We start from the raw sequence: 25,938 nt of genomic DNA on the forward strand, positions 1-25,938 counted from the left end.
TGATGTTTTATATCTAGAAGAAATTAAATATTGGAGATAAGACCTCCTTTTGTATATGCCTCTATTCAATTTCTCTACATCTGTACACTTTACAGCCTTTACAGCTGTAGAAGATTAAATAAAAATGTACCTAATTTAATTTGACTAGTGTCTAACTTATCTATGAGGTAAGGGTCCTCATAAGTTAGACACTAGTCAAATGAAACTAGGTAGGTTTTGTTATTACTTGATTCTCTCAAATTTCACACTATCCGACACACCACATAGCTAAGTGAACTTTAGTTTATCAGGCAGATCGTAAATTTAATCTATGTTTGGAACACGGTAAAGTTTAAATAGAATGCACATTGCAAAAAATTATTTTTCAATTATAATTAAATAATTCCTTTTACTACCTATCTTTATTTCGCAATCGTTCACTATATTGTATAATCCAATTATCAAGCTTACGTAAGTGGAAAGTTCTTTTTTCTGAGTTTCATGAAGTAATATACAAAATCTCTTGATAGCCTTTATTGTCAGTATCGAAATGTGATCATTTGCAATTATTATACGAAAAGTACAAATGTAAAATAATAGCTAGTAACAAAGTTTTGTTTCATGTCTAGATGGCATATAAGGTTATATTGGAGTTTGTTGACACTTTGACACAATGGTGTCACAGATTGTGAGATCACAGAGGTTTTACATGTAGGCGACGTGCTTTACAGACCAGTTGATATGTTGCGAAATATCGTCTGCGGTTACAATAATACCGCCTTTATACATATTTAGAAACCTGTACAGGTCGACGCCGAGTTATTCAATCCACGACCTATTTGCGGTCAATTGCTCCTCGTGACTATACTTATTACTTACATCTCATGCAGCTCATACTGGCCTCGCTTCTCAGGCGCACCACCTGCTTGTTACAGTTCTACACACATTTATTCAGCTTAAGCACCTAATCATAATTTTATAATAAGAATTTTTAAACTTTATGAGTTCATATGGTTCTGTGCTAACTTAATTAAGAATTGTAATTAACGATAATTAATCGCTTCTCCCGTCACGCTTGTTGCTTTAATTTTTGCACAATTTCGACATAGAAGTACAATCGCTAATATAGTGATAATTAAAATGTATTACGGACACATTAAAGTAGTGTTGTTTAAATGAATAATAAATTAGATAAAGACAGATATCATAGTCTAATAGAAAAGATAGATTTCGATATTCATACATACTTAACTATATCTCTATCATTACGTATAAAATGACACTAACATAAATTTTAAAAATATTTATACTTAAGGAAAACTATATTCGGAATAAATATTGAAACATTTCTTCATTTCGAAACATTTCCTACTAACGAGGACGCGTGCCGCGAACCTAATAAATGGGTCAAGTAACCCTTTGGCGTGTAGAGGAGTGAGCAATCATACGCGCCGCTCGCCTAATTGAAGTCCAATGTCGCGCAACCCGCCCACGGTGATTGATACCGCTCGCCGCAGACCCGACTTCTAATTCGAATGTGATATTGTTTGGACGCCCACCGACGTCACTGCCATTGGTAGAATCTATTCGCTACGGACATAGATGATGTCATTCTAAGACACTGATCAGCGGATTCACTTTGGTTCTTCGACAAGATTGATGACCGGCATCGAACTGTGCGCGGTCGTGTTGTATCGCACCTCGCTGGGAAAACCGCCCGAGTAGAGATAACAGTATAAGTTAGCTTAGGTTAGCTGTAAGACTATAGGTAGTGTTAGTAAGGCTGTAAGTAGGGGCTAATTAGTCGGTATTGCCATCAATGTCCATTATAGCGGCGCCGCACGCGAGCGTCTTTGGCGCTGTTCACGTCGTATGCCATCGTTCAGCTGTAACAAAAATACATAGGTAATTTGCGATAGAATAGTTTACATATTTATCACTAGTATCCTTCACAACATAGTCCAACGCTGTTTTATTATTTATACGCGCCTTACACGTAGATACTTCTAGGTTTTCGTATAAACAGTGTAATAAATTATTCAGGTTAGGTCATAGAATTTTTTTGCAAAAACGACCTGCGTGGCATAGTAACAGTCACGTTGTTGTGTTTATTGGAATCCCAAATTTGATTCACCGCACTTAAGAAACATGTTTTTAAATTGACTTATTAATTTTGTGTTTTGTAACCTCAAATGTAAGTGGTCGCCTTTTTTTTAGCAGCATATTTTAGTCTAAAAATCTAGTATCTTCTATAGCACTACTTATCAACCAACTTCAAAAAGAAGAAGGTTCTCAATTCGATATTTTACTTATGTTTATTACCTCATAACTCCGTCAGTTCTAAACCGATTTGGAAAAAATCTTTTTTTTTTTTATCTGAAAGGACATATTTACAGATAGTCCCATAGAAATTTTGTTCAAAATCTGTTCAGTAGTTTAATTTTTAGATCAAAATAATTTTATTTATTTATTTATTTAGTCAGTTTTTCTTCGTGGGACACAATCTTTAATTATATTTATTTATAGTGAATATAAATTCGGAGATTAACAAACAAGTGTAAATAAATATTTACACTTCCGAATATTTATAAATAACTACAATGCAACTCCACCCCATAAATGATATTAAATAATCGTTTCTTCTATATGAACAACAAAGCTCTCTAAATAAACAACAATATCTGACTAAACCGTAATAAGTTCGTTACATTATTTAAGCCATACTCGTGCGCAATAATAATACAAAGGGTAGCTAGCAGCTTTTATTAAAATATCAAATTGTTCGAACGTGCATCGTGCCCTCGGGTGATCCGCTTTAATTTGAAACTTCTTCACATCGCGTAGCCGGTGTTGCGATCCTAGTAAAGGGTTACCCTCTGTCCTAATCTTTGAACTATGACTTGACCGTTAGTACGCATTTATAATTTGCTCTTCGATTATTTAAGATGTCGGAATGGTGCGCTCAGATACGAATAAATTAATTTCATGTTTGGGAACAAAGCCGCTTCAAAGTTTTGAGTAACGGTCACAAAATGGTACTAATAGCAACGATTGACTGATTTCAGTATCAAACAGAACGCTGATAATAATATTTTTTATTATTTAGTATTTGATAGTGATATTTTAAAATACTTTATTTAAATTATTGTTTAAGTAGACTCTTAAAATTTGGTCACATTCTAATAACTTTCAAAATACTGTATTATACACGAAAATATATTTTATTATAACCATCCATTGCACATTCCAAAACATTTCGAAGTTTAAACCAATTGTTTTTCTATATAAACTTTTAGTCTCCGTAATATATAGAGGCTTTCTGTTTGGCAAATATAAACTTTTAACCGGCTTTAAAAACTTCAGGATTCCAATAATCTACTAAAACTTCCCCATAATTTACCTTCCCATATACGATATTAAAAACATCCTTTTTCGTTGATCCGCAAGTGTAAAGTCGCCCTTAAATCGGAGCTTCCATGCCTCATTTACATACCCTAGGTATCTTATGCACTCTGAATGCACTCGCTACTCACTTTATAATTCAAATGTTCTGTACGAACGTCGGATGAATTTAAGGAATTGTGAGAAATTGTAACGGAATTCTTCTATAATTCAGTTATAATTTCACAAAAACAATTTATAAAAAATGCAATGTAATCATCTGATCAATAATTGCTAATATTTTCTTTTTATATTTTAAGATTCTGTTTCACAAAAACTGTCTCTTGATTAAGTCTCGATTATAAGATTAATTATCAAAATCGGTTGACAATCAACATCACTTAAAATAAAACAGGAGAATTAAAAATCAGCTTTTGGAAGTTGCTTAAAAACGTTATCTAATTCCATATTTGAAATTTTGATATACACTCATAAAAGATTAAGTAAACAGATTATTGTGTTTCGATGCGTTTGAGTTTGTCTTCTCGCCAAGTACCTAGAATTCACGAATTTGAACAGAACGCTTCAACGCATTACCACTCGCGTTATACTAACTATATTGGCCTTGCTCTGGTGTAATCAAATTAGATGTCTAACGTCACTGATTCCAGCACTGTGTTAATTATATGGAAGAGCAAGTTTAAAACATTTATTTAAATTTGTTTACGAAACGAAAAAATTAAAAAAATAAAACCTTTAAGGAACTGTAGACATTATGTGTCTTTTAATGCACAAGGAACTTTTCTATTTGTTTCAACATTAGAAATAGACTTATCAATAACAAGCTCATTTAGTGTTTATCACTCAGATTTCAGACATATAAACAAATTACGTTACGTTTTATCTATTTTATTTCATTATAATTACTAAATCTAAATGCCAACATACAATTAAACATATATTTATTCAATTAATAGATTACCAACTTTGAATAATATTGATAAGCAATCAAAACTTGACTCGTTAATAATGTAATTTTGTCTATGATATCAAGCACTAGCGTCTTGGGCATAGTGTATAAGCAGCTATAGTTAGCTCCTTATACATTTTATTATATCCATCTCATTTTATTATATAACTAGTTATAACCTGTTGCTATGACTGGGTGGATAAAACAAAAATTAACCTCATTAAATTTCATTCAAATCTGTTCATCAATTTAAAACAGGATTAAATAAAAGAGACATCTAAACATGTTTACCAACTTTTATATCTATTGAATTAGTAACATGGGATTACCAATTATATAAAGAACTCGCCAATTTAATAAGAACAGCATATCAGAACAACACCTATTATGCTAGAAACATCGTCCTGACAGTGTGTAGGCAGATTCCTGACAAGTAGCAACTTCCTTCATTGCGTCACTTTACCCGTGATTCACTCGTTTATCTTTTAAGACACTAGTTTTGTTTGGGTATTCAACTATGACCTCGAAACCATCTAAAACTATATTGCGTTTCGTCCTTGTCAGTCTATATAAATGTGTGTATGTGCAAGATGAATTATGTATTTTAAAAATCTAATTAGTATTGCCTCATACCAGAAGCAAATGTACAATTCTATTTCCAAAAAAATTTTAGTTTCCAAGTCTTGCTACAATTTTAAGCCCTGTAGTATTTAGAATGCGCAGATAAATCAGGCTATTTAAATGCAGATACATATTTAATAAATCGTTATGTTTTAAATATACCACGTTATTTAAAAACGATTAAATATTAAATAAATATACACGCTAAGTTTATTGCAACAAAATATGAATAAAAATACAAGTTTCAAACAATGTTACTTACGTCATTCATAAAGCAAATGCATTTATGTAGGTAGCAGGGGAAGATCTTTGTGCGACTTCGCAGTGGCCCGCTGCTCCTGATATGAAAAGCAGTTTTCTGAGGACTAAATAATAGAAAGGCAGTCAGTTGCTCCATGCTACTAGACAACTAATATGTCCCCTATGGTGATATTCTATGAGTGTTGAGTAATATGTGTATGTTAGTTACACTATGCCTTTAAGTTTATTGATTTCAATAATTGAAATAAGCATATGGGAATTAATATTGTTGTTACCTATATTTCTGACTTTATTTTACTAAGACAGTATTAATACATTATATTATTATGTGTAAATTAGGCAGAGGTTCGTTCGGGCGCATTATTTTATATTATCAAAGGTTACCTACGAAACGAACGGGATTTGCTGAAATTCCTTCACTGAGTTTCGAAACTTTGAATCTCAAACATTTGTTAATTTCTTTACTTTATTCATAATCCTCTTTACTGGTTTTGTTATACCGAACTCCTTCCGCAGAAGGTGGAAATTCCGCACACAATTCAAGCAACATGATACCCTAAGTAAGTGTTCCCAGACGACTAATGAAACTTCGTAAAGCCAACACGAGACCGCGCTTATTTACAGACGGCGATGTCGAGCAGATGACGCCCAAACAAATCTCAATATCTGGCATATGGTATGAATATTTAGAGCGGGAGAACGCATCTAGCGTTTCTCTGCGCGGTTATAAGACATCGAAAATAGATTGTGCGAACGGGGTTAGACGCACCTGTTATTTGGCTTACGGGTGCGTGTGGATCGGGGGTGGGGGCCGGGGGATGGCAGATTCATTAATAATGGCTCGCAATGAGACGCCCTTATTTACGAGCTGCGGCAACGGAGTCAAACCGCATCGCGTTATGTGCGATGCCGCTCATTCCGAGCTAGCAACATCATGGTTATCAGTCGTTATGGGTGTCACTTAATCAAATTAAACCACCAATTATTATGATAGCGAACACACCCAATACAGCAACAGTTCATTAGATAAATTTTGTTCAATCGCTTTAGTTTGCTTTAGATGGTCACGTACTTTGGCACGTCTAGTATTCATTTGGATCTTGAATCGATACATATAAGGCCAGTCGACAGGATTTTAGACTGAACAAGTTCAACACACTCTGTTGGTAAATCGAGCTATTGTCACTTCGTTTTGTCGTCGTGCTGCTTAACAAATAAATACAAGCACAAAAAATCCCTCTTTTATAAAAAGAAACCCAACTAGTAATAGGAATGGTCACGCTTTTAATGTTTCCTAAGATGTAGTCACTTTATTTAAAAACATGACGTTATTACAAGTAACATACCTATATCTCAAGAAGTATCTATTCTAATTTATCTTGTCGTTTTTAAATGTTAAAAATGAAGGATACTATATGAATTAATAATTATAATTTGCTAATGGACTTCGTCAGAGAAAACTAAAGATCCATCGTCAGAGGACGACGAGGCCTTAATTCTCTTCATTTCTCCATTTTTTTTTTTCATATATCAAATTTTTTAACAATAACCATGTCATATCGAGACAATAATTTAATAGTTAATATGTGCAATTTCTATTTTAAAAAATTAATATACTCTACGTGCGTTTAGCATGAGATGCATAAGAATATATAAAATTACAGTAATTCGTTACATCGAGAGCAGTGGAGCGTGCGTGATTCCATTTTTTGACTTCACGTTCGTCTTATTATGATTCAACTAAGTATACTTTTCTACTTATGGATACAGAGACGCAGTGATTGGCGTTTTATTTGCCGCAACACAAAGAATCTTTTGTGTGTCTATCTTGAACGCCGTGCCATGACTCACTATCTCTAGCGAACATCGCAATTTAAGTGCAAAATAATATTTTTAATGTTTTTACTATGAGAACGCAATATTTTTAAGTTCCATACCAAATGCCTAAAATGGAACCTTGTAATTTCATCATGTCTTTTCAGACGAGCAAATGGATGTTTGTCCGTGTGTTCAACCATCATTACTTTCACTACCTATCACCAATCTTCATGAAACTCTACAAAAAAGGAGAGGAAGACTTTGTACAAAAGTCGATTGCTTGGGTACCTCTGTCCCATTCGTGTTTCAACCGTGAAGCAGTTGTGTTTGAATAGCTGTATTTCGGTTTGAAGGGTGGGATATAGCGTGAATTTACAGGGAACAGAGGAATAACATCTGAATCATCAGGAATGGCAACGCATGGCATGGCAAATGGCATATTTATAGGCGACGGTTACCACTTTCCATCAGGTGGGCCGTCAGCTTGGTTGCCATTCTAAGTTGTATTAAAAAAAAGATAAATAATGAAACCCCTGACAAAAAGATATCTCTTGTAGCAATGGCAATTGAAATTTTTATTGACGGACGCCATGCCATATGTCAAATATTAGACTTTTTTAGTAGATTACAGTAAATGACGAATCCATGAACAGATTGAGTTGAAGATTTTGTTGAATTGTAAATGATCAATATTTTTTTCTTATTATGAGGACATTTGCGAGATAGAAGATGGAAATTACCCTGATTTCTCTTGTTGAATATAATTTCAATGAAAGCTAACAATATTTTATAAAATATATAAACTTATTTTAGGTATTTCCAAATACAAAACGAATAAACAAATTTAGTCATCCAAGCTGTTTTCTAAATTAATAATAATAGAACTAAATGTCTAGTAGTAGATTCATAAAAATCGGTATAGAATTGACAAAGATATCGTATAACATAACACACACAAAAAATATACAATAAATTAGAGAATGACTTTCTTTTTTAAACCAATAAAACTTAAAATATACTCACGACTGTGGATCATGATGGGGTAGTCCCTGGCATTAGTCCATTCTTGCCGTTATGTGCAACGTAATATTTGATGCGCTAACATTTCGTCGAGTGTTCGATTCAAATTTATACAACAGAAACAATTTCAACTACTTCAATATAATATCGTAAAAAAATATTTGTTTGAGTGAACTTCAACTCCGGTAATTTTCCATAATTTTCTCATTTTAAAAATACTCAATAATTTTTGTTTCATTAGCGTATGGTGGTCCCTGTTACAAATGAACCGAATAAACAAAAGAACGATCAGACTAAATTCGTGCATGAGCAGTCGGATACAGCAAATAGAGGCAGCGAGGTGAGGTAAGCGACCTTAGAAGTCACTTAACAGCACATTGCGCGGAGTATAATGCGTTCTCATTGCGTTTCTTATTACATCAGCGCGGTAATGGGTAGACTAGGAAGAAAAATATTGCCTTTATAGCTTATTGCCTCGCTAGTGCTCTTTGATATCTATAAGCGTATCTACATTTTATCCACTCATTCTTAATAAAAGTAGACAGTGCATTTATATATCAAAATAAAATAAATTTCCGCAAAGGAGCATCACGAATTGTAGTTCCTTCTAGAAGCTTAGGTTCCTAATAACAGGTAAAAGAAGCGTGTGATCATCCGTCATTAAATAATAAAAATGCAATAATGTCAATTGTTTGATGTTTTACATTACGCAATATTTTGACTAAATAGCATTACATGTTAGTAAATATGTAGTGGCATGATGGTAATTTAATTGAACATAGTATAAATTAAATTTTTCACAATAAAAATATAATATCTAGTAATTATCACACATAAATTAACAGTAATAACACAATTCATTTAATAATCAAACAGTCCTTTGTTTTACCTAATGCGTTTCTGTTCGGAAACATGGTATTTCACATTTTCATTCGGTATGGAACAGTGCACGTTTATTTAAATGTTCAAGTTTTCCAAACCGTGAGTACAATATCAGCATTTTCAGAGAACGATTAAGATTAATAAATGTAATTAGAACAGAACGCGTCTAATTAAATCGTATAAATTAGGTAACTGCAGTTTTAATAGTAGGCCATTAGTAGCAATAAATAAATTAAAGAAACATTCGACGTTTGATGATGTAACAAATACTTGCTTGCTACAGTTGTCAATTTATGAACCTTACACATACAAAATTCTGCTTATTGTACGTTCAAATGGCTTTTACAGAATAACAATAAGAGACATCTATCTACGCCAATAGAAGTCTTTCATTTCCGAGCCCACATCACATTCCGGAACCTATTTCAGTACGTGGCTCAACCAAAATAGACAAAATGTACATGGAGCTCAAACACGGAAATCACAACCATCATGTTATCAATTGCTTAATTTTTCTATCTTGCATAGATAAATAATTATATATGTTTAAATATATTCACATTTACAATGTTTTTATCATGTGTGTATGCTGGTATATGTATATGTGAACGGTAATGATATGTTACAAGGAAGAGAGTAAGGTTAATTAACATTTATGTACAGCCATCAAATAAGCGCGAGCGCGTCTTTCGGGACAACGCCTAGTCGCGAGAGCTCACTTTGCCACGTTTAATTAAATGCAAAAGCCTCGATTTGACACTTTTAGCAACAGTAAAAGAATTATGATTGATTAATAACAGTCACAGATTTGTTTGTTTTAAAATTTATATATTAATGAATAAACAGCAAAGATCCTACAACTGTTCCTTGGGGTACACCATTTTACATTTTTATTATTGTCGTTATTTTTTTTTTTTTTTTATTTTTAACTTTTAGACACGCTTTCGTTACTTGTGTTTTAGTGTGATTTGAGTATTCACAAAACCTTTAAAATTTATATTATTGTTTGGTGCATAATTTGAAAACTACATTATTATATTATGAATAGTGCACTGTTTATCGTATTTTTTTAAGTTATTATAAATTACTACATTTTTATAGAGTACTTTATTTGACATTTATCTTAACTTCAGCTATCTGTCATCAATCATCCAGCTATTCCTACAAAAAAAAAAATTTAAACTTAATAGTCTGAAAAAACCAAAATCTGGATTTTATTCTATATATCCTATGCTAATATTGTCAATACAATATCGCTGCTTGGCCTAGTTAGCTGGTTTATTTTTAGTTTTAAGTTGAATTGAAGTAACACAAAATCATTTAAAGGTTTTTAAAAGAGAATGAAGGATTAGAAACCTGTGTTTAATCGGTCCAATCTTATTGTTATGTGCAGTATCTACTCATACTCATTTCACACAAGAAATGTCAATAAAATAATATATTTTACTGTCAACGTCTTCGTGCTCTAAGCGCAGGTGGGCCAATTACAACGTTGCGCTTCAAGGAAGCTAACCAGTTTCTAAATTCTTCGTGTATTTAATTTAGCTTAATTGGTGTGTAGACATGGCGGTAGGCAGTCGACCGAGAATCTAAGCCTCTTTGTTGGCGAAATCGCTCTTGAAACGGTACCCTCGCGAATTATACATGAACCACATTCATATCTCTCGACACTTACATAGTGTTGATCTGACCCGTCTTTAAATTTATTTCGCGTTTTATATTAATTTAAAATAAGTTATTACAAATTAAATCTAAAAAATTAAACACTATTTAGCCATTACATAGAATCGTTTAATTATACTAACAATTTAGACTTTTTTCAATAGGTGATATTGGAAAGGTAAATCCCTATCGCTATCGGTATATGCTGATGGAGCACCAGTAAGGGATAATAAATGAGGACGAAAGATCAGTTAGCCCGTTGTGACGAATTCTACAAGAATTAACCAAAATTGTTTTCCGGGAGAAACCGCGTGATGGTTAATCTGATAGGTTTTATTGCTATCATTAACACTTAACACTGTTATATCCCTATTACTAACAACATCTCCCCCCCCCCCCCCCCCCACAATTTACGCTTAGGTACATTGATATGATCCATCCATATTTGTTAATTACCCCATGGGAATGAACTATCAAATCAATAGTATCTATGCTAATTTAAGATATAATTTAACTTCGAGTCAACAATATAAACAGTTTAACGTGAAAAACATTAATATGTTTATGCTGATTAATTAATCTCGAAACTCTTCACATATTATCAATAAATTTTCATACTATTACTGAAGATTATCAAATGCTATCTGCTGTATAATAGTAACAGAAGTAGCTACCCACATATGAACTTCTATCATGTGTGGGTAGCTACTTCAGTAGACTTACATGAGTTAAATCATAAATAAACGTAGTTTCCTCGACATCCTCTTGCATATATACGTATATATTCTATATTTCCCGATCTTGTTTAAATTAAGTTAGTTCATGTGTTGTTAGAGTAAAATGTAAATGTAAGGTTGTTAAGTACTGTTCATTTTTGTGGAAGTCATGTTTTACCTGTCATATGAGGTGTGATGATGTCACACTAACTCTGTCTTTTTGTGTTTTGTGCTATGTGTTCGCAAAAGGAAAGGATAAAATATTCGTGGGTGCTCAAATGATGATGATATGAATGGTATATACAGGAAATACGGCGCGTGCGCAGTAAACTGATGTGGAGATGAGCCGCGTGGGCGCACCCCCGCTGGTTTATTTGTTTGTCAATTGACTACTCACCCGTTCAGCAATATATACTTTGTGATATTACTATAGAATATAACCTGTAACGTTACCACACCATCTGTCCCTCTTACCTTTTTCTAATTCAAATCTGTTTTTATTATAATCGATAGTTTAATTTTGAAATTTATAATAAACTTTTTAAAGAATTCTTCTTTGAAATCGCATTGCATTAATTCTCAAAAATTTATATATAATTAAAACATGCCCAAATTATAATACATTGTTTTCGAGCAACCTTATTCACTTAATGAAATTTACACCTGGATTATAAAACGGTGTATTTCTACTGTTCGCAAAAAAATTAAGTGCCAGTAATATAACGCTAAATGAATGTACATGTATCGTTATTTTATCTATTGTCTCCGCAAGCTTTTGGGGATTGAGATACTAATGTAGAACAACCATAAACACCGTCCCACTAAGATCATTCGAGCAATAAACATTATTCTCGAATTGTTCTCGGGTATCCGAACAAGGAGAAGTGCAGTGTACGATTACACGTGCGGCGATTGGTAACAGTTATCTCAGTATGTATTGTGTACATGTATAAAGTAATTGTACATGTGTGTGAGTACTGCGTTCGGCGTGGGACGGGGCAGTGCATTTTTTTGCGGGCGCGAGATGAACGGCAGGTCAATGAACCCCTATTGCTTGTCTCGGCACCGAATTTCGCAAACGGAGCGCATCTTCCAACATTTTTATACGGAGGTGCATTTAATTAAGGTGCGTTCACGATCAGTATCCAATGCATATTAAAAATTATGTTACTTTTTAATCGTTATTGTCATACATATAAACAGTTTAATAATATTGACAATTTAAAAAACGTAAATTCCTTTAAGCGCAATTCGCGATGTGCAGCATTTGTAGCATCAGTGGCGACCACGCGAGCACGCTTTGTGAACAAACGGACTGGCGGCACGAATAGCTGTCTGCAATACAGGCCATTTATTACCTGACAAAAAAATACTCAAAAGTCTATTAATTATTGGTAGTGATCGTTTCTAAAATCATCAGGCAAAAATTTTGCGCTTCACGATACTACCAGGCGCAATAATTCCAGTGAACAAGCATACCGAACAGCAGATAAAGATAATGTGTAATATAAATTCAGAACGGTGCTTTCCTACAAATGTAATATAGGCTAGCCGAATAACGGCAAAATTATTACCTGTTGGTAATTACTCGTTGAAATATAGACGAGAAATATATGATTTTAATTCTCAAAACATGTGAGCAAAGTGCCAAGAAAAATAATTAGATAATGAACACATTTTGCATTTACTCACTTTTAATAATGATATTCCTCTGTAATTTAATAAAAGGTTCACAATTGGTTTTAATACGTTAAATTTATATATTACGGTTTCTTTGAACACGTGTTTATTACAGCTTTATCTATCTACTAAACGTTTTTATTAAAAATAGCGACTGTTTTAAAAAGAATTAGAGTTTGTGCCAAAGACACGTAGATTTGTGAGAAAGTACATTAATATATCATTAATACGAAAATATTTATTTCATTATTTAGATCTATCGTTGTCGGTTGCTATGCCATGAGCAGTGTGCAGTTAAAAGTGTTGTTTCAAATTGAGTCGGTTCGTAATGGACTTTTGAAGGACTTCAATATTGACCTTGTTTTGGGCCGTTGGCACGACGAATGATGTAGAGCTCGCATTATTAGGATGATAGCTAGGAGACTTGTAAAAAACCATTAGGTATTTGAGTCAAACGATTATAAGAAGCGTATAAACGAGCTTTTAGAAGTCACGCTTGGTGCGCCGCAAAAACTGACACACGTGATCACCGACAATGTAGTGTCTATTCTGCAATATAGTCTTATTTAGGCCTTGCTTTAGTTGATGATATAAAACCTGTCAGTCGCAGTTTCAGTTTATTTATTTGTTTATAAATTCTTATATTTCATCTGTAATTTTAATCCCAATTTCTAATTACCACCGAATATCAGGACGTTGAAATATTGGTTATTCACTAGAGTGCGCACGATGCAGACTGGTTCACAGCGTGTCCTCGGGCAGGTCACGCGCCGCACGCAAACTCGTTTTACAGCGCACTTTCGCCGCTCTTCGTCTGCGCCCGCGTTTATGCCGCTTGCTCCCTTCCACAGCCCTTCCCTTGCTTCTACCTATAACAGGTTATAAATGTTAATGTGTTGCAAATTTATTTCTCTAAAAGTCACGAAAATCTAAAACTTCCTTTGTTCTTAAACTAGTGTATGCATTCAAATTATGAATGCTCATAAATTTATTTCTGGTTTCTCTTTAATAATTGTATTCAATACCAATACAAATATAATATATAATTTTACAAATTATATATTATATATATTGTTGTTTAGGATTCAACCTGTTGCAAGCAGTAACACAGTTTTATTTTGTTTTTTAATTAATTTCTTAGTTGTTAGTCAGTATTCACTGTTAACAGCAAAACTACCATATGTAATATTTATTCCACCTTGCTGTGAAACAGTAATTTTGCTTTTTTTGAAATGGAATTCGAAAATTAAATCTTTACGTTAACTAAGGTTTTAAACAATGTTCATACATCATCAAGAACAAAAGAAATTACCTACTTCTGCTCAAGGAGTGGAAATAATCGGTGCAACACATTGACCGGCTAAAACTCGACACAATCGACGAGGCGGTAGTCACTTACCATCAGGTGAATGCTCGTTTGCCCCCTGTGTTGTAAAAAAAAAAAAAAAAAAAACAATCGACGAGGCGGGCGGAAGTGTGGCAGTGGCGAAAAGCTCGCAACTGCATGAAGAGAAAGGAAGCGGCGCGCCGCGCGGTGTGATAAGGCAGCCGGCTGGCGTCAGACGCGGGGTGCGGGTCGCGCGCGGGGAACGAGGCGCGGGGCGAGGGGTGCGCGCGCAGCGGCAGCCCCCGCGTCGCGCCATTCGCCTCCCATCAGTCGCCCGCCGACTCCGCTTGTGCTTGTGTGATTTGCGCTGCTCCGTGCACCGCACTCGTGCCCCGATCACGACGCGTGCCGCCAAGCTGTGGCCGCGAACGCGACCTCTACGCAACCGGCGAAACATTTCTCCTAACTTACGTGCAACTTGCTATGTTTTAACTTTCGGACATTTACATCCCTTACCCGGCTTGTTTACCCCTCATCATGTAAGTGTTACGTTCTTTCTATTAAATGCGACATGATCTCGTCGAATTCGGAACTCGCGTCGAAGTGTGTGTCAAAGTTAGTGATTAAAAAAGCTGGTGAAATTTTAGCGATCGTGCAGCGAATACATCGATTTTACTAGTGTTCCTTGTTTGTGGACGGAGTTGAATCGCCGGCGATTTCCGAAATTCGACGGTAAAAGTTTCCAACAATAGGAGCGAGCGGTTTGTTTGAACAGCCCGGTGGTTGATTCCGCTCGTTCCAGCGTGGCTGTTCGTCGTCGCATGAGAGCTTTCGCTTGGTACCGCTCGTGCTCGGTGACTGTGCAAGCATCGGCCCATATGCTGCGCGCCGCCGGTCCCAACGTTAAAGCTTTCATCGATATTGCCTTTAATGAAAAAGTTACCCTAAGTAAAACTCTTCCCTAATCCCTTGCAAAACTTTCCTTCCACGATATTCAACTCTTTCTAATATTACATTAGTAGTTCGTTTTGTATCCGCATTATTTCACCTCGTAAGAATTCGGGCTGCGTATTTTCCAATCTTCTTATGAAAATTGCTTTCCAACTAAGTTTCCTTGTCTAAAATAGCAAAATAATATTTCTAAATATAAATTATATTATCCTGAAAGATCTCACTTCACTTACATATTATCTATTAATATCATTATTAACAAAACGTTCCATTCAGCATCCTTATCCATCATCGCTCTGTGTCTATCTTGGTCATGTGTGCATTAATACAAATAGTTGCGTAACCGTTTAATGTTATCATCTACAAAAAATATGACATCATCAACATTGGTTTTACACCAAATTATACGATCTTCAATGTGTACCTCGTAATATTCATTAAACAAATTAGTAATTTCATTTGTACCGAATTGAATGTACCTAACGTTTGTAACCCATCAATGTCTGAAATTATATAAATATGATCTGAATTTATACGTCAAAATAATGTGCCAACACGAATGCTAAGAACATGCAGAATAATAAATATATTATTACAAACAGATAATTTAAATTCAATTACCACAAAATCATAGTGAACTTTAAAATTAATATTCATACTTCCAAAGTCTAATATATTTTTTTCTAAATTTAATACAATATAAATTTGCTCACGTTATTTTTAAATAATCCTTTTTACTAATATTGTTAAAGTTCATTATAGTTTGCATGTTTGATCCAAATGTAACAGCTGCCTAGCTACCTGCTCCCTAACAATAAAACGTCACTGAATAGAGTCCGCTCTACATTATTATTATTACTATTGTTTTACTTCATACAAATTTGACTTTAAAATGTGTAATATAGTTATTATTTCTGTTTAGTTTTCAGTGAATAATTTGTTTTTTACTACTGTGATAAAAAAAGTGCATAGCGCAGAAACTATATAGATAGATTGCGTAATGTGACCAAAGTTAAACAATACATATTTGGGACTCTTGAGTTTAATTACCTTTACCTATCAAAAATGAGGTGAAATAATTGACAAATTTATATTTTCAATCTGTAAACAAAACATTTCCGTGAATTAATAATAGTATTAAAGAAAGAAACCGAATTGTTAAAAACGCGATATAAAATCTTAGGTATGTATTTTTTTACTGAAGTTACCGAATACCACAGCAAGACCGAAATGGCCGCTGATAACTCGTTATCGGAATTAATTATCTTATCTCAGTGAAAATTAAACGGATGTGACACAGCTAAAGTTGCAGATTACGCGGCCAAATTAATCATTGATAAGACGCTGCAAACAGCCTTTGTTGCTGCTGGTGCCAAATGTCCCAAACTAAAACTTAACGAAACTTGAACAATTAAATCAGTATATTTGTGGCGTATCCAAGTTACCTATAATTATTTCCAAATGTAAACTCTAAACAAAAATCAAAAGAAGAATTTCGCAATATTTCACCATTTGTGAATATAATAAAGTAAATATGAGTTCTAACTGAATAATAACATAAATTATGAGCAGTGAAATATTAAGAAACTTAAATTTCAAGGCACTTTGTGTTCAAGTTGTTTTCATTATATAAATGTCAAACCTACATTTTTATTAATCTGCAAAATGCATAAACAAATTTTGTTAGCCAGTAAGAAATCAAATTAAATGTAATTTCACGGAAGTAACACAAGTCTCCTGAATTTGATGTAAATACATGACTGTAATATTATTTAATCAGAATTTGACATGTTTGACTTTAGGAAACTCTTGGAAATCGAGGGGTGAACTCAAACAATGTATTTCGGCGAAAAAAAAAAACTTGAAACATTCCGAATAAGGGATGCGTAAATAATTTGATTACGAGATTTTCTCCACATGGCTAAAATGTACATGAAACTCGAGAAGTGCCTAAACTTGTAAAGAACAATACAAAACTTTTTTGTTTCTTTAAAAAAAATATATTCCCAATATGGTTAGAGCTGAATGTGCGCAATTCTTTTTCATTTTGTTTGTAACGTAGGCACTGGGTCTCAGTCTGGGTGCACCGTGTTCGATAAGGCGTGCACATTAACGAGCGCACTGCAGCGATAGCGTCCGAATCGTGTAATTTGCGCCTCGTAAATTTAAGTCGTCGCAAATTTTTCGCCTCTCTTGCTAATTACCAACCCTCTGACTTCCTCTGAGACTGCTAAGTGTGCTTCGCGCATGTCCTGAATACAAATAGTCGGGTTGTGCTTGCATTGCTCCTCATACGTTAAACAATAGCCTTTGTTTTGGCTACAAGAGTGACCTACGTGCCAACTAATAATCACTTGCGAATGGCATATTAATTAGGATTATATTTAAAATAAATTTATTTTGTTGTATATATATATATATATATATATATATATATATATATATATATATATATATATATATATATATACAAAGAAATCGCAAAGGAAACTGAACAATTGAAGATGTATATTTTCAAAGAACAATAAATTTAAATTATTGTAATTAGTTAATTTAGACCATATTATATACTAAAGAAAAAACATTAAATTATAATAAACGAGCTCACATCCTCATACAATACATTAACACGAGTTTTTCCCCAACGCTGAGTCAACTATCGCCCATGGCCAACAAATGTGGCTATACGCAGAATAACAAACGGTGACATCACTGCGAATCGCACGCAAAATGTCGAATAAAAGATTCTATTTTGAACCATTATCCCTTGATTTATGATCCACTTTGCGATGCTCAGTTATGTATATTATACATATATATTATACATTATGTACATTGTTTTTTGAATTATAAGCACTATCGGAGACATATTGTGAGAATAAATTACAATTTTGGCCTACCATAGCAGAATGGTCTAAACCCTTATCAGTTCGTCAAGACTGTCCCGCTGTCTGGCCGCCTGTTCGCATGTCATAACTAAATACAAAACATAGACTTCTTGTCAATATTGGTGATTGTTGATACTTGTTAGAAATTTGAACCGAACACAAAAGCGTCTACCTTTATTATCAAACATTTATTTGTAATAATGCAAATTATAAGCAAACCTTTAGTAATGCAGTATTTGTGGAACTACAGAAATACTTAAACTTGTGATAAATTATGATTTTATATAAAACTAACTGATTCCCGCGACTTTATCCGTGTGATGTTTGTTATTCCTGTTTAGTATGTATCGATGTACGAGGTTTGTCCGGAAAGTACGTATAAAAGTTTTTTAAAAATTTTATTTTACAATTATTCAGGTAAATCAATTTTATCCCCTTCAAAGTACTCCCCCTGTGACATAATGCACTTGTGCCAACGCCGTTTCCACTGTGAGAAGGCTCCTTGAAAGTCCTCTGGTTGTAGGTTTCTCAGCTGCCCCGTCGTAGCTTTTTTTATCTCATTTATGTCCCCCAAATGCCGCCCCCGAAGTACCAATTTGGTTTTTGGGAACAAGAAGAAGTCACACGGGGCCAACAACAGTCCTCACAGCAAGCAACTCTTCGTGATTTTTGATCCGGGGACAAAAGCTTGGGAACGATCTTGGCGCAAATTTTTTTCATTTGAAGTTCGTTTCTTAGAATTTCGTGGACCACGGTTTTGCCCAAATTAAGCTCTTCAGCCATCTGTCTGACCGTTAAACGACGGTCCCCATTAACACAAGTTCGAATTCTTTCCACGTTTTCGTCGGAATGTGAAGTGGAAGGACGTCCTGAACGTGGGTCATCTTGAACGCTTTCTCGGCCCTCTCTGAATCTTTTTAGCCACTTGTGGACGGTTGGTTCCTTCACAGCATCATCCCCATAAACTGTTCTGAGATCGGCAAAAATTTCACGGCCATTCTTGCCGAGTTTCGAGAGAAACTTGATTACGACGCGCTGCTCTTCAACGGAAACGGGCTCCATGCCGACGGGGTTTCGTTAAGAGGTAACTTCACAGATGGCGTGACAAGCCAGTTCGCACCGCACGGCGGTCAGACCAGAACTGAAGCATTGTTAGGGACATAAGGAAGGGGTCCTGCGCTTACCTGGCCTCCCCACTCCTCTTTCTCGCATTCCAGAACACTTTTATACGAACTTTCCGGACAGACCTCGTATGTACTTACCTATTTATTATGTCTGGAAACACTGAACCAAAATTAACAAATGAGGTATCGTCCTCACTCTTTGCTTTAGGTCAAAATTACTTTACTTAAGTAGGCTGTGTACTAAGCTGTATAAATGACTATAGTTTTAACTATCCCATGGAAACTCTTTAATTTTCCGTGATTATCTAAGTAATTATAACAAGTATCTAAAATATTGACCAGGGATGTAAAGTACCATCATGCAAAATTTCAGTTAAATCGGTCCAAAAGATTCGGAGATAAGCCCGCACAAATAGACAGACAGAGAAAAGTTTGAAAAAATCTAGATGTGTTCTCTTTCACTTATAACATCTCCCTGACTCGGTCTTTACTTTTATTTTTTTTTTTTGTGTATACGGACATTCAACTTCTACAATTTTATTATATGTAGGTATAAATTTATCTAGCTTACTGCTGTTAAAAAAAATTTTAAGCCTATATTATTTATTCAATGAGTTTCGATCATATGTACATATATATGTATACACATGAAAATAAAATTATGAATAGGCATTCTCAGCTAAAACACACTTAGGTACCTAAGTCAATCGAATTATTCTTATAGTTAAAATATGTCGATTTGTTAGCAAAATAACACTGTTACATTCTATCGTATTGATGAAGCGTGTCGAAGGTGAACTGCTGTGGTTTTTGCTCCAGCCACGTCTGCGGCGAAGCGCAACACCACATTCCAAGGTCGCTTAATGCTCAAGTCTATCTTGCTTTCCGCCAGTCTTTCTATTATAATGTGGCCTTGTCTGTTTTTACTGCCATCTACCGCTCCAAATCATTGTTTCAACTATTTTGGTGGTAATAAAACTAGTAAATAATAATTGCCAATAGTGAAAAATGATGGTTCGACCATCGTTATTTGAAATCTAATGACCATATTACTTTTTTTTCTTAACTAACCAGTATCAATCACAATTTCTTTTAAAATACTTGATAACCGCTCGCCGTTCTCGTCGAATTATGGAATACATTTTGAATTTGCAGATTAAATAATAAAAATTTTATTCTGTGAACTGAATTTCAATAATCTATAGTATTAGTGAAGTAAAATTACATAATTTGACAATAAATAGTAACATTGCCTTACCAGACCATCTTAAATAATGTTAAATATGAACTTTATATTAACCGCGACGCTTACACAACAAACAAATCTGAAACTTTTAAAGTGACAGGCAATTTTGACGTGAAGGTAACGAAATAGTGCAACAACAGCAATGGTTCCTTTCTAAAGGCACCACGTGTACGACCTTACCTCGATTTCTGCTCGGTTTAATCGATCCAATATTACAACAAGACTGTCCTGTTTCATGCAATTAAATACAGTTAACATGAAGGCGATTTAAAGATAACAGTGTGCGTTATTCAATTATTTGTGTTTATTATCCTTACGTACTGAACATGCAGTAATAAAGCTTTTTTTGACTAAAATTTTTGCAATCATTAATTATTCTCGTGTTTAGTTTTAAGCCAATTTTCAGTAAAGTTCTCTTTAAAAAAGAGCAAAGTAAGGAGATGATACGTTGCTATGAAGGAAGTTATTTTATTCCACAAAGATTAATATAAAAAATATCGTCTTCATAACTCTAATAATGACTCCTTATAACCAAACTCTTCGTTTGTATGCATAGAATATGATTATTATTCCGGTTCTTAATTTTCGGTACAAACTAATATATACGTATTGGCTTTTATATCTCAAACCACACCAAGTTCTACAAACAACGAAATTGAGTACGGTTGAGTGGAAATTATTTGGAAAATGCTAAAGTTTATATTCCATTATTTGTGCAAGTTCTTTGATTTCTTTATTTTGTTTATTGCAACCTTCGAAACTTAAAAATTTTCACACATGAGTTACAGAAGTTCTTTAACGAATAATTTATCAGATGAATTTCAGGTTTTTCAGGAAGGCTTAACACATTCCGATTGTCTTGATAGCTCAGTGGTAAGAGCGCCCTCCAATAATGGTGGGAGACCCAGGTTCGAGTCCCGGTCAAGACCGTGAATGTTGACAGGCGTCCTGAACAACTCGAGTTGCTTAATTATTATAAATACACTCAACCACGCTCTAGTATCGGCAAAATCTACAGAAGTTCTTGGATGGTAACTTGATCGAATCGGCGATCTAACAAAAGGCCCCGCGATCAACTGTTTTTTCTCCCTCCACCACCCCATCGCTCCCGACCGCTCTCACGAGATTCTTATTTAGATTCGCTTCCGTCTGATTGCTCTTGGTAATCTTTTCACTAGGTTATTGAATGTCTTCCCCGTGCGTTTTGAGCACTGAAGACACCTCAAGGAATAAGATGCTGATATCCTTTTAAACCACTGTTGTTAATTCTTTGTTCAATGTTTAAACGTTAGTTTAGTTGATGCAAGAATTATTTCGTTTGTATTATTATATAGTATTTGTATTCATAGTTTATAGTATAATTTATGTCGTTGTGGGATCGTTTTAAAACTGTGCAATATAATAAGAAATTATTATTATCTATATTCTTACATAATACGAAATAACTCAATATATAATGCACTTTTATATTTATATATACCAATAACAATAAATATAAAAGTGGCAAGTTCTCGTGAGTTATCTACAAATAAACTTGTAATATCATCAAAAAATTCTGAATTTCATTGACACTTATTATCATTGATCCGCCCACTCATTTTTATAAAAATATATTTTAAAACAGATATTTTAACTGGCGCATATGTATCACTGTTCTCAAAATTACCTTTTATGTTAAGAGATACAGTCAGGACCGAAGAAAAACGGAATGAATCGAATAAAGTAATATTACATTCTAGTCTATTACCTACTATTTAATAGTAAAATTAGAAATTATTATTTTTAATTAATATGAATAAATTTCATTTTATAATTTATTAGTAAATTTAAATTGTGTAATAATCGTTCTTCTTGGCTAATAAATTAATCTATTACATAAACAAATAATCGGAACTCGGTTGATTGTCAGAAAATTGGAATAAAAACAGCGCGTTGTTTTCCACTCGTGCCGATGACGTCCAGGCGGCTCGGGACGCACCGAACTACGATAAAAACACAGTTGCATGCATGTCGAAAATAAAATTTTGAAGATTTATGCATGATGGAGAGCGCGACGCTACGTTGCCGCACACCGAGTTATTTTCAACCGGGTTATGCTTTAAATAGCGCATTACGATAGGATTTGGTTTCACGAGTTTTTCCCTGTTCCCGGCCTCAGTCCGTTACGTTTCAACTGGTATCGCCTACGCAGTGAATTTTTCTTTAACATTATTATATGATATTCTTGACAATTATTGGGAAAATATCCAGAGTAAACTCACGATGATGGTACGCAAATAAAACTAAGGAAGTATGTGTATTTATTTTATGCTATAGCAACACAGTTTGTCTTCGGACACACGATGAATTGGAACAGTTTGGCCGATGTTATTAGTGGAGAACACCTGTCGTTTGACCAATCGCTGGCCCAAACTGTTCACCTGTCACGCACTCACCCCTAAAATTATACACAAGTACTCTCCATTTACTGATTAGCTTACACACATACAGTATCAGCGAAAACGTGAAAAAAATTGATCGAATTACTTAAAATTATGTACTAATTCACACGTACGCGCACAAACGATTCGTATCTAATAAACAGTAGGACTAAGTACAAATATTTTGAGTAACATATAATGTATAAGTACAGAAGTTCACTATATTATTGTAGATATTTTACTTATTTCTTCGTAGACGCCCATCTTTTACTTTGAATATTTATTATTCGCTCCTTGGAAAAAAAAAACAGGCACTTACGATTTTTCGTTTAACTAGCTAGCTATTTTTCCATTAAAGCGCAAAGAGATAAGATTTTATGCAACGTAATTCCATTAAATGGAGTTCCTTATTTTTTACATTGTTTTTAAATTATATATTTAAAATATTAAGAGGTCTTTAACTGAATAATTGTTATTTTATTTAATGTCACAAAAGTTAAAAGAAATGTATGAGTCCTCTTCTTACCGAAATGTTCATAACCTTCCTTCGTATTATCCCTAATTATTATTACCGGATATTTTATAAGACTGGATGTACAGGTTTTAATTTTAAGATATGTCATACATAAAACAGAATTCTGGTTAAGACCTGATGATGACCAACCACCATCATCAAATCCCAATCTTAGAAACCCTCTCCTTTGCCCTATCAGTGTACTCTAGCATTATGATCCCTGAATATATCCGTAATTTGTGCTACAGTTTTAGTGATGTTTATGCATAAGGAAATAGATTTATCCTTATGTATCGTTGTACATTCAGAGAATAATTTTCAACAAAATATTCTAGCCTACCTAAAAAATTACAGTTCTCTGGCTACGCCTATATATGGGTACAGTGTCAGAAAGCAAATACTTTTTTTAATAATTTGAAATTTTATTAAATATTCAAATCTTTTTCATCCAAATATTTACAGATATAATGTTGCAACTATATGTACTTGGTACGTCATTATTGGACTTAAATCAGACTCGATAGAGCCTAATAGACTCCGACTAAATGTTGAATCGAAGTTCCTACATCAAAGAAAAAAGTTTAGGGGGATGACAAAAACAGCATTACAAATGGCATTTTCGAAAACTTTTATCGTGGGAGGAGGTTTGCTCCAAATCTCAATAAATAACTTTTATTACATTACGTCGAATAGTTCAATAGCAACACACCTAGTTTTAATATTATATTATGTACTTGCGTCGTCTACATCTGTTATGCACATATTATACTATTATTATTTTATTTCAAATAATTACGTTTAGTTTAATTTCATAATTTTTTTTCTGCAAAATAGTGAGGAATATCTAAGTACAAACGACAATTTATCTATATTAAAAAAATCTTCATAGCTCATCTTACATTTCCCCTATCGCTGGCCAATAACTGATTGTTGTTATTATGAAATTCATGACTATAATATTTAATTTCTATCCAATAATGTTTACTTTCAATCTGCTGCCTGTAGTGAAACCGTTGAGATTCTTAATTGCGAGCTAAAATTCCCAACGGCGTCACCTGTCGCGGGCCTATGAACGGCCGCCGCGTGTGCTTGCTAACCCGGTAGCCGCTTGTGCTTGGCTCCGGGGCGAAACGCCCGGAGAGTAACCAGTGTGTTTTGTTGTTCGCAGAATTGAGCCCCGCACCGCACCGGCTTGCTCGCTGACCGCCGAGCCGCTAATCTCGCTTTTTTCGCGCCCCACCGTCGCCCGCCCAGAACCGCACCGGCCGCCGCCATGCTCGCGCACCAAGCACCGCTCGCCCTCTACTAAACTCAATCGTCAACATCGATAAGAACGCGTGTGATAATAATATTTTAATACTTGCCTAAATAAGCTTGCAACGTCGGTGTCTTTAATTCTAACTTAATTGTAAGATTAATCTTTAGTAAGTACTTAATCGGCGTCGTCTCCGCGCGTGTCTCGCTGCGGTGTCGCGTACGTGCGAGTGTATACCTGCTAGTGTGTGGTAGTGAAGGGTGCGCGAGTGCCGATAGTGGCAGCAACAGCAGCAGCATATTGCCAGGCAGTGTAAGAAGTGCATGCTAAGAGCGCGCGGTCGCGCTCGCCCCACGCGGCCTATGCGCCGCACTCGCATAGCGTAACTGCGCGCACTATCAACCCTGACTTCTGTGGCAACAATGGCCACCATGGTGAACATGAATAGCCTCCTTAATGGCAAAGACTCACGCTGGCTGCAACTTGAAGTGTGTCGCGAATTCCAACGGAATAAGTGTTCGCGGCCTGACACCGAGTGCAAGTTCGCGCATCCCCCAGCAACTGTTGAAGTGCAAAATGGAAGAGTCACTGCCTGCTACGACAGTATTAAGGTAAGTTCTAATACTTATTGTGTTATTTCAGTATGTTAATAGATCTCCTTGTTATACTTTCCTTGATCACTTTCACATTTACAGAATATATCTTTATTGTTTAAATCTATTTCCAACATCATTATTCATGGCGCATTTTATTAGTATTAATCATTAATCCAAACGTATTTTTTTTATTGCAACTTAGAATGGCAAACAAGCTGACAGCCCACCTGATGGAAAGTGGTAACCGTCGCCATAACAGAGTATACTGTTTTGCCCATGATACTCCCTATGTGTTACCATTCCTGAGGACTCGGATGTTATTCCTCTGTTCCCTGTAAATTCACGCCATATCCCACCCTTCTAACCGAAACACACCTATGCAAACACAACTGCTTTACGGTTGAAACACGAATAGGACAGAGGTACCTAAGCAAACGACTTTTGTACAAAGTCTTTCACATCGAATTTGTAAATTTTCTGTTGAAATAATATCAAACAAAGATTTTTTTAAATATACTAAATACTGATTCGATTTTCCGTGTGAATACGAAGCAACCCTCGAGGCGACATTTCGCCGCCGCCATTCCACTCGCCGACCTCAATCTCAAGGTTAGGTTGGAATTGGTG

The 25,938-nt window shown here is 34.7% G+C and overlaps 1 protein-coding gene and 1 long non-coding RNA gene across 17 annotated transcripts in view; one reads left to right on the forward strand and one right to left on the reverse strand.

Annotated features, from left to right (window-relative positions):
• LOC113517083 (protein muscleblind) overlaps positions 1 to 25,938 on the forward strand; it is a 210,883-nt gene that overhangs the window by 118,057 nt on the left and 66,888 nt on the right. For 4 of the 14 annotated variants that reach the window (XM_052901918.1, XM_052901924.1, XM_052901923.1 and 1 more), the window contains exons 1-2: positions 14,627 to 14,856; positions 24,629 to 25,326. In XM_052901918.1, the coding sequence (XP_052757878.1) occupies positions 25,138 to 25,326 (189 nt within the window). In that variant the 5' untranslated portion in view covers positions 14,627 to 14,856; positions 24,629 to 25,137. Of the gene's footprint in view, positions 1 to 14,625; positions 14,857 to 14,893; positions 15,050 to 24,628; positions 25,327 to 25,938 lie in introns of those variants that run through there. The other 10 variants (XM_052901926.1, XM_052901927.1, XM_052901928.1 and 7 more) reach the window with 5 other exon arrangements.
• LOC113516738 (uncharacterized) lies at positions 499 to 14,381 on the reverse strand. 3 transcript variants are annotated; one of them, XR_008253696.1, is made up of 4 exons: positions 14,303 to 14,381; positions 13,670 to 13,855; positions 5,214 to 5,289; positions 499 to 1,865 (listed from the first exon to the last, which is right to left on the reverse strand). It is a non-coding gene; the product is annotated as an uncharacterized LOC113516738 (long non-coding RNA). The 3 variants fall into 3 exon arrangements; XR_008253695.1 differs by lacking the exon at positions 5,214 to 5,289; XR_008253694.1 differs by lacking the exons at positions 499 to 1,865; positions 5,214 to 5,289 and having other exon boundaries at positions 13,595 to 13,855.

Source organism: Galleria mellonella, unplaced genomic scaffold, assembly GCF_026898425.1.
Source record: "Galleria mellonella isolate WM207_F2 unplaced genomic scaffold, CSIRO_AGI_GalMel_v1 utg83, whole genome shotgun sequence".
NCBI lineage: Eukaryota > Metazoa > Arthropoda > Insecta > Lepidoptera > Pyralidae > Galleria > Galleria mellonella.